This window comes from Cimex lectularius, unplaced genomic scaffold, assembly GCF_000648675.2.
Source record: "Cimex lectularius strain Harlan isolate CLEC.00 unplaced genomic scaffold, Clec_2.1 scaffold94, whole genome shotgun sequence".
In the NCBI taxonomy this organism is placed as follows: Eukaryota; Metazoa; Arthropoda; class Insecta; order Hemiptera; family Cimicidae; genus Cimex; species Cimex lectularius.
The window spans coordinates 1,167,458-1,181,065 of NW_019392668.1; the positions used below are offsets into that span (position 1 = coordinate 1,167,458).

Genomic DNA, 13,608 nt, shown 5'->3' on the forward strand with positions numbered 1-13,608 from the left:
GTTACTCTTGCTAAAACTTGTACAAAACAAATTGTTTGCCAGGTTTAGTCGAAACGAACTAAAACTAGGGGGATAGGATAAAACTTTGTGAGATTTGTTTATTGGGTCTGACGGCCGAGCAACCAGAAGTTAAGTCATTTAATGGGTCGGATTAGTTTCGGCTCCTCGCGTTCTTCAATGGTGGATCTATGTCCTACATTAATTAGTCGTGAGACAGCGAGAATAAGCGGACCAAAATGATCCGCGACCGAACTAAAGAAACTTTTTACTGTTTGAAATGAACCCTTGAAAGATGAGACAGAAAAAAATACGAGGCGAAATTGTTCGAAATATCTCATTTCATGAATTTTAATAATTATGGCAATTTAAGATTCAATTGTGAGATTTTGTCTTGCGGTTTGCGGGGTGATCAACATCTAATTTTGCCATTTCCTATAATTTTTTTCTGCCTATCCTTCCTGTTTACAGGATAACCTAGCTGCTAAAAAAATGTTAATCTGCTTCATTAATTATTCTTGCCAAAATTTTGTACAAAACAAAATGTTTGCCAGGTTTAGTCGAAACGAACTTAACCAAGAGGATAGGATAAAACTTTGTGAGATTTATTTATTGGGTCTGAGGGTCGAGGAACTTGAAGTTAAGTCATCTAAGATCATTTTGGTCGGGTTAGTTTCGGCTCCTCGCGCTCTTCAATGGTGGATCTATGTCCTGTATTAATTAATCGTGAAACAGCAAGAATAAGCGGACCAAAATAATCCGCGACCGAACTACAGAATCTTTTTACTGTTTGACCTAAACCCTTGAAGGATGAGACAGAAAGAAAATACGAGACAAAATTGAACGAAATATCTCATTTCTGAAGTTTTAATAATTATGACAATTTAAAATTCAATTGTATGATTTTTCTCTTGAAATCTGCGAGGTGATAAACAACTAGTTTGGTCGTTTTCGATAATTTTGGTATCCTCCCGGCTTGTAAGATAACCAAGCTATTAAAAACAATATTTATTTGCTTCTTTAATTAAGTAAGGAAGCTTCAAGTTCTTTAATTAGGAAGGAACAAAATAATATTAAAACAAAACGTTAGCCAAGTTTAGTCAAAATTAGCTTTGAACCAGGAGTATAGAATGAAAGATTGTGAGATTGGGTGAGCCCCACTGATGGGGACTGCGGAGCAACGAACCAGTAGTTTAGCCATTTCCGATCATTTTGGTCGTTTCGGCTTCTCGACATCTTCTATGGTGGTTCTAGCTCTTGTATTACTTGGTCGTGTTACAGCGAGAACAAGCGGATCAATATTACCCTAGCAGCAAACTACAGAACCTTTTTACTGTTTTGAACTAAACCGATGAAAGATCAGGCCGTAAGAAAGTAAATTGTTAAAATTCTCATTAACAGAGGGTTAAAAGAAGTTAATTTCATAAGGGAAAATTGTACAAAATGTTTTAATTGTTGGTAAATTAAGATTAAAATTGAGAGAGTCGTTGGGTCTGGGGGTGAAGAACTGAAAACTATATTGACCGTTCCGATCATTTTGGTCCTAATGTCCTCGCTCTCTTCCACGACTAAGTAAAATAGCGCATAGAACCACTGAAGATGGTTCTAAGACAAAAACGCGACTGGCAGGCCTAAATAATCGGAAATGTCCAAACCATAAATATAAAATTAATAAAAATCTATCGCCATTTTATTCTTTTTTTGTTGCGGTAATATAATAAATATAATAATGCGGTAATATAATAACATCAGCCAATAATTAAAGCAATCCGGGAGTTAAAGCGGTACGAGGAGGAGATTCTGGGGTGTAAGTTCTAAAAAAGCCGACTTCTGTTCTCAACCACCTAGAGATTTGAACGGGCGGTTCGGCTGTGAATCGGCAAAGCTTTCTCATCAAAAATCTTCCACACAAGGTTTAAAATGTCTAATTCTTAGAAATTACTTTAATAATAATAATAATAATAATATTAATAATGTAATATATAATGTAAATGGACACATATAAAAAATAATGTCGTTTAGGATTTTCTATTTAAATACTTGATTAATTCGCGGTTGTCTATTAATTTATAGCTGGAACATTCAATTCTTTTATTGTTACTAATAATAAATAAGAATTTACATGATTGATATTTTTAATTTTTTCTCAGGCTACATGAAGAAAGTCATCTTACTCAGATTATTCCTCCTTTTTAAATCTTGAATACAGAAAAATAAAAACTAAGTAAGCAGGCTTATTTAAAAAAAAATATTAATTTTCGTTTCTAACATTTTCTTTAAAAACAAACGAACTTATTTTAAAGTAATTTTTTTTCAAATTAACTAGCCACTTATATATTTATGTTTATTAGTCTTGACTAATAACGAAATTGGTCTTTGGGTTCGACGAGGCTACTGTTGGAAATCTCTCATCCTCAGAAGGAAGCTGATTGACAAAAACTGATTAGAGCCTAAACTAACCGAGAGACCACCTTTGAAAGTTTAATTCGGTAGCGGGCAGTAATTGGTTTTTTTGAAAGGAGCGAGATGGTGCGAGCTGAATGGATCCTGGATACACTTATTACCCGGGCTCTGTCTTGTTATTAGATTGATTAACGGAACTGAAGGTGGTCGTTATGCCAGGTATCGGCTGAAAATCACGTCCAGGGAATCGCATTACACATTTCACAAGCCGGAGGTGATTCTTTATTTGAGTTTTCTTCTCCTTTGGAAATTAAGAAACACAAGGATACTTGCACGGTCACGTACCAAGTATGCATGCCAAAACGAGAACTTGGCGGGAACAATTGTCGGCTTAAAAGCTTCTTGTGTTTTTTAGCTTGGGCAATCGTATTAGCAAATGAAAAAGTTAACAAAGAGGGACTTGTTAAGATCTGCGGGCTGATGTGCATGAAATTTTCCGAACATCTTGGAATCTTCCAACATCCAAAGAATATAGTCCTTGCAATCCAAAGTCCTCAGAACTATTGTCAGCGCCCCCAATTACGTTTCCAAACTACCCTTCAAAATGACATCAAATGCCCTTCGTTAAAACCCTAATCCTTAATAGATTTTTTATATTCCATGAAAAGCTATCCTTATATCCTGACACATTAGCCCGATGCTTGTCCAACATTACCCATCTCTACAGAAGGCAACTGAAGCGGGGATGGCCCCGGGACCTCCTTAAGAACATCCTTGTCCGCCTACTTTGGCTGTTTTTGTCCGTTACGGCTCTCACCACCTTCACTTCTACGACTGTGTGTTTGTGAATTCGAGTTTCTTTTGTATATTAGTAAAAGATAAAAGTTGTGTTATCACTGTCGATTTTAACGGATTATCTGGATATTTTGGTCGTTAATTTTTAAGTTTGGAGTAAAATAACTGTGAGTTCTTGATATGCATCTTCTTAACTTTATTCGTTCTGACTGTATTGTGCTTCGACAACAATGGTATTTCAAGGAAATCTTATATATCTTTTTGTACTTCGTGAAGCGATCTCACACTTTTTTGTGTCACTGCGATTTTGTGAGAGGTGAATTGCATAATTAAACTTTTCGATCCTAAACGATCTTATTGTATCTTTCTTATAATTTCCGTCTTGCCCGTCTGATGTATTTTTCTCAATTACATGTTATTTTGTGTCTAGTAGAGGGCCTTGTCGATGTTGAGAGTTTTCAAGTGTTTCTGTTGTATTGCATGTCGTACCTTAATTTTAAAAATATAAAATGCGTGGCATCGGGAAATCTTCCAAATCCAAAGTCCTCAGAACCATTGTCAACGCCTCCTACTACGTTTCCAACACTACCCTTCATAATGACCTCCAAATATCTTCATTAAAACCCTAATCGCCTACAAATTTTCCAAATTCCATGAAAGTCTATCCTTACATCCTAGCACATCAGCCCGATGCTTGTCCAACATTACCCATCTCTACAGTAAGGCGCTAACGCGTAGATGGCCCCGGGACCTCCTTACGAATAGTACCATAAACAACTGACTGATTCAGAAAGCTGGGAAAGCAACAATGGTTCCTCAGAATGGTTCTCACTTCACGATATATGAAAATGATAAATAACATTGTATCTCATTACATAATGTATATAATTTAAAGATGGCAATAAATAAAAAATATATATTAGCTATTTAGGACATTTCTTTCCCTATGTGTATAAATGTGACCCACTTTCCTTTTTTTATTATGGTTTTGTTTTTATGTATGTCTTTTGGATATTATTCGGTCGGTGGTGTTTGTGCTTTATTACTTGAATTTTGCACTGCTTTTTTTCTGTATTTGAGTCATTCAAGTTGAAGAATATGTATACCCCATTTTTGTCTAGTAGGTTGTTTTTGCCTTTAGCAACAAACTTAAAAACTGTGCTTGTTGCCTTTAGTACCGTACTTTTTCCTAGTTATCAAATATGTATATGTATATGTATATGTATATGTATATGTATATGTATATGTATATATATATATATATATGTATATGTATGTGTATGTGTATGTGTATGTGTATTTGTATGTGTATGTGTATGTGCATGTGCATGTGTATGTGTATGTATATGTATATGTATATGTATATGTATATGTNAATATGTATGGATTTTCAATTTTCGTAGAGGACATTAGACAGGTGAAGAAAGGAGAAGACTAATTGTTGGGTTCACCAAGCTTTCTCGGCAACTCATAGTGCCATCATCAGAGCCTATTTATTAAAAATTAAAATAAATAATATACAATTAACAATTTTTTAATAAATAGGCCCTGGTGATGGCACTATAAGATTGAAACTCCACATAGATTATCTGCAGGCCGATCAACAAACATCATATATTCATATATAAATCTGCGTGTACGTTTCTTTCCCTTATGTGGGCAGGATTAGAGCCTGTTTCTGGTGTGTCTGTTTTTTGTCTTTCGTTTATTAGTATGTGAATTGTTGCATTGCTGTGGCAGTTGTCGTGTTCTACTTTTTTTAAAACATTTAAACATAATTTGTAGTTCATGCTTGTATTTTCCATTGGTTGTAGTTCTGATTTTAGCCCGTCATGAATTGAGTGCTGCCCTATTATATTGGTGTGGGTGGTTGAGCCAGCTGATGTCTGAACGTGTTGTTTTTCTGAATATGCTATATGCTGAATTGGACTATGTTACGTTCTAAGTTTTATCGTTTGTAGTTAGTGTTTTTATTTTTCATTGGTTAGCAGTAGTGAATGTTGTTTGTCCTGTACTGAGTGTTGTCTGCTTGCAAACGTGTAAAAGAATTGAGTCAGCTTGTAAATTGTTGTGTCATGGCTTTATATTTGATTGTGTTGATGAAATGAACAACGAAGAAAATAGGATATTCGTTTAAATAAATATATTATTTTGTGGCACCTTCTATCCTGAGATCCTAAGTTGACACTCCGAAATCTTCCCATTCTATCTGGCTACCACCGGGGAAGCATCGCACCCTTACTTTAACCAATCCACACAGTTGACCTCCCAATGCATTCAACCCATTTACATTCACATATACCGTTGCCACAACAATTATCTCCACAACTACTCATCTGTTACTGTCTACATTTAACAACATCCCGACATACTAAAACCCCCAGGTATGGAGAGTCAAGGTAAACCATCACCCCAATTCCTTCAGCAAATAATAAAACATTTTCTGGACTGACTATGCTTGGATAAGTAACTTAAATGAATTTACACGGCTGAAATGAACTGAACTTTACAGATGTTTAAAAGACTACTTGTCAAAAGAACTAAACTAACATTACCAAAAACCATTATATGTACAGTGCTCTCATCGCCCTAGGACCTATGGGCCCAAATTGAGAGGGATAACCAAGCGTTTTGGCATCAACAAAATCCAATGTTTCTAATCTAAAATCCTGCGGCCAATAAGTCTTCAACGATATAAACTATAAAGCATTGACTTCAATCTAAACATACCATACATCCCAAACCTGTCCCAATAGATTCTAAATTGTCCTCTCATTCTATTGTATTATTAAGCTACATAGGATAACATTTCCTTCTAATCCTTGCGGGAGACTGACCGCAGGCGATAGATTTATGTTTTTATGGTCTGAGCACCAGGTGCCGGCTTTGACAACATGTCTTACTTGTTAGATAGTCGTTCAAAACTATCACGCAGTTACTTGTTGCATTTCTTTGCACATATTGATTTGAACTAGCACCTCACGATGTTTTGCCATGCGCAGAGACGACGTTTCTCGATCACCGTGTCTACCTCGTCGCGATGTTTCATAAATAAAAATCCCGTTCCTCTGGAGATTTATCTGTCCGAGGTCGTTTTACGGAAAGGCCACTTGACATATTGGAGGGATGAGAATGGTGTGAAGAGGTGTTAATATTCCGTCCGTCCTGAGAGGTGGGCCCGTTGACTTATGGGGGAGCCCGTCTCGGCTGACAGCTCGAATTGATGCCTCCTTCACTCACACTGATGACGACAATCCGCCAACTCTTGCTCTTTTACCCTTTCAAATCTGGCCCGGAGCAACACCGTCTTACAACACCTGTACACGTATTTTATTACTTAATCACCGTGTCTCTACCCAGTTCCTGTCTGTCGTTTTCATTACTAAGACATAACAAACAACTCCATCGTCCATTTCGACCAAATGCCAAATACTTTATCGCTTTATTTTACCTACTCTATGGATAGAATCATGTACAATATTTGCATTGAAGTTTTGTTCGCAAAACCACCTCCTGATCAACACTGATCATAGTGTACTAAGTTCCTCATTGAATATGGTGTAAGTTAAAATGATTTCAGTCCAAAGAGATGATTTTTGAGGCATATATCACCATTAGACAAAAGGAAATAAATGTAAAAATCAACAATTCACAGTTAATTAATTAATTATTTAGCAACAATGGATAATGAAATTAGTTAGCAAGCATATAAATGGTTACCAGGTAAATCAGTAACGTGATATTACAGTTAGGTGCAAATACGAATAAATAAATAGAAATAACCATAAAAATATAAAATGCGAGCAAACGCTTCGGTTTTAGATAAATACTGAAAAAAATAAATTCCCAACACGATGTGTTACAAATATGAGGAAAAATAAATAACGGGACAAGCACATTACCGCAGTACACTGCTGTCCTTGACAAATTAGCATAAGCAATCGTTTTTATGCTGCTTTGAAGTCAAGTGAGGAAATCAAGTTTCTCGATGTCTAGACAAACCATACGGATCTGATAGGCACCTTTCTTTGTGTTTCTTTTTTTCGCAGGAAAAAAACAAATTCTCAAGATACTCCACTACACATCTTTAACAGTTAGGGGCAGCTCTCAGTCCGATTTTGTACAAATAGGATTCACAGATTCCATGACTGGTATTTAAGCGTGAGATCGTTGAGAAAAATGCTTTTGTCTATTTTTCACCTCGAAACCATGGTTTTTTTCGCAATTCTGGGAAAAAGAGCACGATAATACTACCCTTCTGAAGCTGATTCATTTTGTGACGCTTCTCTTTAAGAAAAGGTTTATGGTGTTGGCTTCAGAGATTCGGTCTCCAGGAAGGCACCTTTAACGGTTGCCTTGTTGGCGAAAACTTCTACACTTTCATTTTGTTTAATGCCTACGTATTTCTTAAGCCAGCTTATCACTATTTTTCCCTTGTCCCGTTAGTATTAAAATGTTACTAACAACTTTGACTAGAATTTTATAATATGCTGTTATGGTTAAAATTCGAAGTTTAGAACGGATAAATCCACACTTTTCTTTACTGGGTTTCCTACTTTTTTGCTTCTCTTTTTGCACAAGAGCTCATGGAGAACAAGTGCTCCTGCGTCCTCGGCATCGGCCTCTTTCAGACGAGGCGGTTTGGTTCAACTAAGTGGCCCGGTTGACTCTCAACTAGTTTACTGCCGTGTGAAGACTAGGTTTCACACCAGGTAACTTGTGGAATCAACCTCTCTTCCCAACGATATTTTCTTATATTTCGACCTCAACAGTTTAACTTATCATTTTTCCTTCTTGAAGGTGGGATAATAGGTCATCTCAAAAACGTTTCGGATTTATTTTAATCCTTCTCCAGGTGAGTTAACGCAATGGTTAAAACAGTGGTCGTCAGTCATTAATATTTTATAACAGTATATTTTAAAAAAGAGCCAGGGTGGTACATATTATTACCTGATCAGGTTCAAAATATTAAAAAGTCTCTTCTCAACGGGAGGTCAGTACATGGAGCACTTCTTGTGCTTGCTCTTCTGCAAAAAGAGAAGCAAAAAAGGAGGAAACCCAGTAAAGAAAAGTGTAGGTTTGTCTGGTTACTATTTCCTGGTTTGCTATTTCCCTCTCTTTTAATTTTATCACTATACTCCTCACCCCTCATGTCCCATATCACGGGATATCACGGGACTAATACGAATATGTTCAATGAACTGCTCCATATTGAAACATGCAATTGCAACGCTTTCCATGGTGAACTCAGTTGTCCCAACTAGGCGACTGGTGTGAAGGACAAATGTCGAGGACATCGTACTGACCTCCCCTTGGTAAGAGAGGTTGATTCCACAAGTTGCCTGGTGTGAAACCGAGTCTTCGTAGCAGTAAACTAGTTGAGAGTCAACCGGGCAACTTAGTTAAATCAACATTGTCTGAAAGAGGCCGCTTTCTGGATAGAAATAAATAAGTTGCGTACAGACTGTGAAATTGAAATTGGATACTGTTGAAAAATACTTAAGTTTTGAGTTATCGAATAAAAGAGAGATAATCCGATGAGTCATTCCAGTAGGATGACCACTGTCATTTTATGATCCTCCGAATACCTGTGATTCATCCAAGCAAATACACAATATACTATAAAACTCCAAAACAAAACATCTTGTGAATCGCGAATTTTGTAATACATTTCAGTGAACTATAACTTATTATTAAACTAAAAATCTATACCAAAACAATGTAGGCATAATGATATGGATATAATTTTGATGTTGTCGTCGTTGTGACTGTTCATTACAAAAAACAAAGATTCTAGGTTAATATTAGATTTCTTTTACATTCCATAGAACGATTTTCAGCAGATCAGAATGTATAAATTTACACAAATGGGATAGACCATCGAATTCTGCCAGAATAAAATAAAAACAAATAAAACGTAGGAAATTGTTATTTCACAATTTAATTATACATTGTTTAAACAAGCTTATAATGAGTTCCGGACGTATTGTGTTCGAAAAGGGGAATTTCAAAGATCACGCGGTCTGCGGTTTATCACGGTTCACTTTGAGACTTGCAAGCGAAAACGTGGGTGACTCAATTTCGGCGTTTGCCCTTACAATTAAGCCAAAAACGCTTTTGTCTCCTATATGCCCCGCTCTTTGAACAATAACAAAAACAAAAAATAAGGAACTCGTAGAAATTCACGCTTTAATGGAAATTGTTTCAGGGACATTTGTCGTCGAGGGTCGGCGGCGGATCAACGGCAAAATCTCGTTCAAAAGTCCGCTCATTTTCAATTAAAGAATCCTTTATATTTTATCCTATTTGCCCAATTTTTTGATCCTTTTTTATGTCAAAATAACGCAAAGTTGGCGGGTTCATTGGTCTGCGAATGGATGTCGAATTGATCAACACTCAATTTTACTGGCTTCGCTTATTCTCATATATTTTACTGTGAAGATGACAAGAAGAACAAACGCGGCTGTGAAATTTAACCATGCGAGGACAGACGGACCCAGGAAATAAGTGTCGTTCAATTTAACATTAATCTTTTTCTGTCACATTGAATCTAGTCTGGAAGAAAAAATTGAACGTGATTAGCCACAGTTCAGTTTTTCGTCCATTTTCTCCATTTTTTCCTCAAGTTAACAGCTTTCCTTGGCGTTGCCACAAAACGTCTGTGGCATGGATGATAAAAAGTTAGCATTTTGTCTCTTGCTTGCCGCAGCGAAGAATAAGATTTAAAAAAAATAACTTTGGCCAAGTAGTAATTGGACGGGAGTATCCCTGATGATATAAACCTGCTTGAACGATGGAGGAATAATGAGTTCCCATCGACCATGTCTACATAGTCAGATGAGATATGAACTCTTATTAACTTTCTGGGAAAAATAGAATCGTATCGGTCCTAAGTAATTTTCATAGTTAAGAATCATTCAGAAGAGTTGAATTAAGCAGAGCGGCGGAAGAATTCTTCATGATCGCCTATGCCCTTTACACGGCGGAAGAAGATATAGTCACAAAACTTTTTAATAAAATAAAGAAAATTGTCCTACCGTGCTGGACCGACGGCAGATGCTTGAAAGGGTCCGTCGGGGTTTCCTGCTTTAGCCTCATCTCTCGTTGCTGGAAGTTTCCTGGTGCCTCCAAATAAGGTCTCTGCCCGATCCCAAGTGCCCGGAATTGCTGGTTCTGACCTGCTGTATAAACAATCATAACTTTAATATCATGTGATAACCAATACCTTCATGCATAGTTGGAGCGTTCATCGCCATGAATAATCGAGTAATAATTCAAACGGTAGTAATGTTTGATGTTAAAAGTTGTTCCGCTGGGAAGAATTTTCGATGTGCTAAGAACGGGGAACATAATGACATTTAGGGGGAACCGCAAAATCAACCGCTCCCGGTTATCTTTAATTCAGGGGCCTCATCGCCCGTGTCCAAGTGTGAAAAGCCTGTTTCATTCATGAATTGTACCGATCGATGGAATAAGTTTTACCTTTTATTATATCATGTGAGGCTCCACGTCATTTTTAATGTTAACTCCCCCCCCCTTTGAAACGAGGAAAAAATATAAACGTAACATACGTGATATGGGGTTTCACGAGTACCAAATTTTTAATGGGATTGAATCGCCTATTTCATAAGAACCTTGTTAATAATTAATTATTTGTGTTTTACTCAAGTATTTTTACTTAATATTACTTTAGGTAAAATAATTCTTGACAAGATAATCTGGACGAAGTACACTTTTGTGAGTTTTTCCTAAGTAGCAAAAGGGTCGTAGTTTGTTCGGTTTCTATCATGCAGGTCTGCCTTCTTCAGTGATTGATCAGAGCGTCATTTGTCAAAGATCCACATTGAAGATGACGAGAAGTAAGTAATATGTACCAATGGGTCATATATAAAGAAACTCAATTAAAAATTTGACCTTGACTTGAAATACCTCATGACCAGAAAAAAATCGTTGAAATTAAATTATGTGACTTATTTGTAGTGGAGAAAATAAAAAAATTACATTTATAATACTTGTAGTTTAGACGTTTCCGTTTATTTTCTGCATATTCTCGCTGTTTTTGTCCCTCCAACGCGCTTGTTTTGTGAAGGTTTGCGCTCTTGCCTCTCCCTGCTTATATCCTTGATGCCTGAATATAACGAAATGCCGAAATGACAGACCGAAACTGCGAGGAAGGTTAGACCAAGATAATTGAAAACGACCAAAATTCAGGTTCACCACTATGAGAACGGTTTTTCGCAAGAAATAAATTTACCGTCGGAATTTAAGAAACAAATCTTTATTCCTTTTTACAAATTAGAATTTAAAAAAAAAAAAACTTGTTTTTCTTCGCAGTTTGTTTGTTTACGATGAATTTGGTCTGCCTATTTTGGGTTGGTGTGTCAGAGGAGTTTAGGCATTTCTCCAATCTTCAATGGACTAGGTGTTATTTGTCAAAGACCCTACACTGAAGATGGCGAGAAGTAAGGAATAAGCTTGGTCTCTAGATACATTCCAGTTCTTTATCATGTTTTATGCTCTTGTCCGTCCCTGCTTATATTGTTGATGCTTGATTATGACAACGTGCCGAAACGACAGACCAAAACAGCGAGGATAGGCAGACGTATTATATGCACATATCCGTGTATATAAGTAGTTTTATTTCACATAAATGTGTATGATAGTTAAAACGAAACTTCGAAAGGTGGAAGGGGAAGTTTTATTGTTTAGTGTTAATATAGGTAATTGCTTTTGGTCCTGGGTATTGTAATTACAAGACGGCGTCTTTCATTTACGTCAAGAAGGCGAAATTGGATATTGAGAGGTGCCGCAATTCCAGATGTCACTGACAACAGGTCCGACTGACAACTGATAATAACACCGAGGGTAATTAAACGTCCCAAGACGCCCTAGCACCACTTGACCCTCCCCCAAGTTCAACAACGCCCTTTCTGTTAAAGGGATACAATCGTAACAAATTCAGTTTTCATGAGTTTATTGTCCTTACCTCATTGACCTTCGCGACATTGACTTTAGAGTAAAGACTAATTAAAGCACAGGATTATTACAGAAATTAATGCCATAGAACGAAAAATAAAACAGTTATGAAGAGCATACAAGTTCATTACAAACTAAGCGCCTTCTCACACAAAAGCCCCATGAACCCTCAACAATAAAGAAAGATAGAAACAACATGTGACATACAAAAAGGGCGAAAAAGAGGACCTTGAAAACTTAGAAATATGCAAACACCACCCATTCAACACGAAAAGCATCTGAATACATAGCTCACACACATGATTAAACCACTTAAGACAAAAGAAAAAAAGAAAAGAACTGATGGTCACAAAACCAGACCTGAACAACCAAACAAAACAAACTCAATCCATCAAAAAATACAAGACAGAGAAATATAACGCCGACACATTTACACCTTACAAAAACTTTTAATAGGGATAGAACCTATAGACATAAATCACAGAGATTCACTGAAGATGGCGAGAAGCTGAATCTACAGGCCAAAATGATCAGAACGATCATGTCAATATTAAAATTAGCTTTTAAAAACAACAAATTGAATAGGTTTGCGTTTGCTCGATTGTGTTATAACAGAAGAATCAAAAATATTAATTGGTAACGAAACATGCCGGGCATTTAAATTTGACTTTTATTTGCGTTTAAGTGGTTATGTTCTCGACACTAGAAGAAAAGAAGTAATGGTGTGTATTAAAGGTTCATAAATAATTCAAAGGGTTGTCTTCGCCCCGATGGATTGTTTGACCAAAAAGCATTCATATTTAAATGCGTTATACGATGTTGCATGTGAGAAGGGACAGGTGGGGCGGGTCAACATATGACATTACTTGTTCATAAACTGGATTTCTCAGATTCCGCCTGTTTGCGTTACATTTTCCAACGCTGTTGTGTAATTTTTGATAATGAAGGGAGGAGTGGAATCGAGCAATTTGAATATTACTTTTCTTCTTCTTCAATTGAAGGCGGTTTATTTTAATGAAGGCAAATAAAAAGAAAATAATAATAAAATACATGTATGTCTTGTGCTTTATTTTGGCTAATACAGATTGATTTTTTCTCTAAATATTGCAGAACACACCAACCAACTTCTTTTCCCAACGGGACCCTGCTACTTTTTCCACATTTTTTGTAGTGTTTAGACTCTTTAAAACATAGAAAAAAGAAATTTTTAAATCATATATGCCTCTCAAAATTTATTCCCAATTTTATGTGAAAAATTCGTTGCTCCTCTATAACTCCACACCTCCTAAAAATGTGTTAAAATGTTCCTCAAAATGTCTCAGTTTTATCTGAAAAACAAAAAGATTTAAAAAATTGTATACAATAATTAATAATCCTTGTTGACATGCATTTATCGACAGCTTCTTTTGATGTAGATAAATTAAAGTTTCTTGTTTT

At 36.3% G+C, this 13,608-nt stretch overlaps 1 protein-coding gene across 1 annotated transcript in view; it reads right to left on the reverse strand.

Annotated features, from left to right (window-relative positions):
* The window catches only part of LOC106670230 (protein lozenge), a 56,913-nt gene that overhangs the window by 18,547 nt on the left and 24,758 nt on the right, over positions 1 to 13,608 (reverse strand). The window contains exon 3 of the mRNA XM_014400368.2: positions 10,233 to 10,376. Coding sequence (XP_014255854.1) covers positions 10,233 to 10,376 — 144 coding nt within the window. The remainder of the gene's footprint in view (positions 1 to 10,232; positions 10,377 to 13,608) is intronic.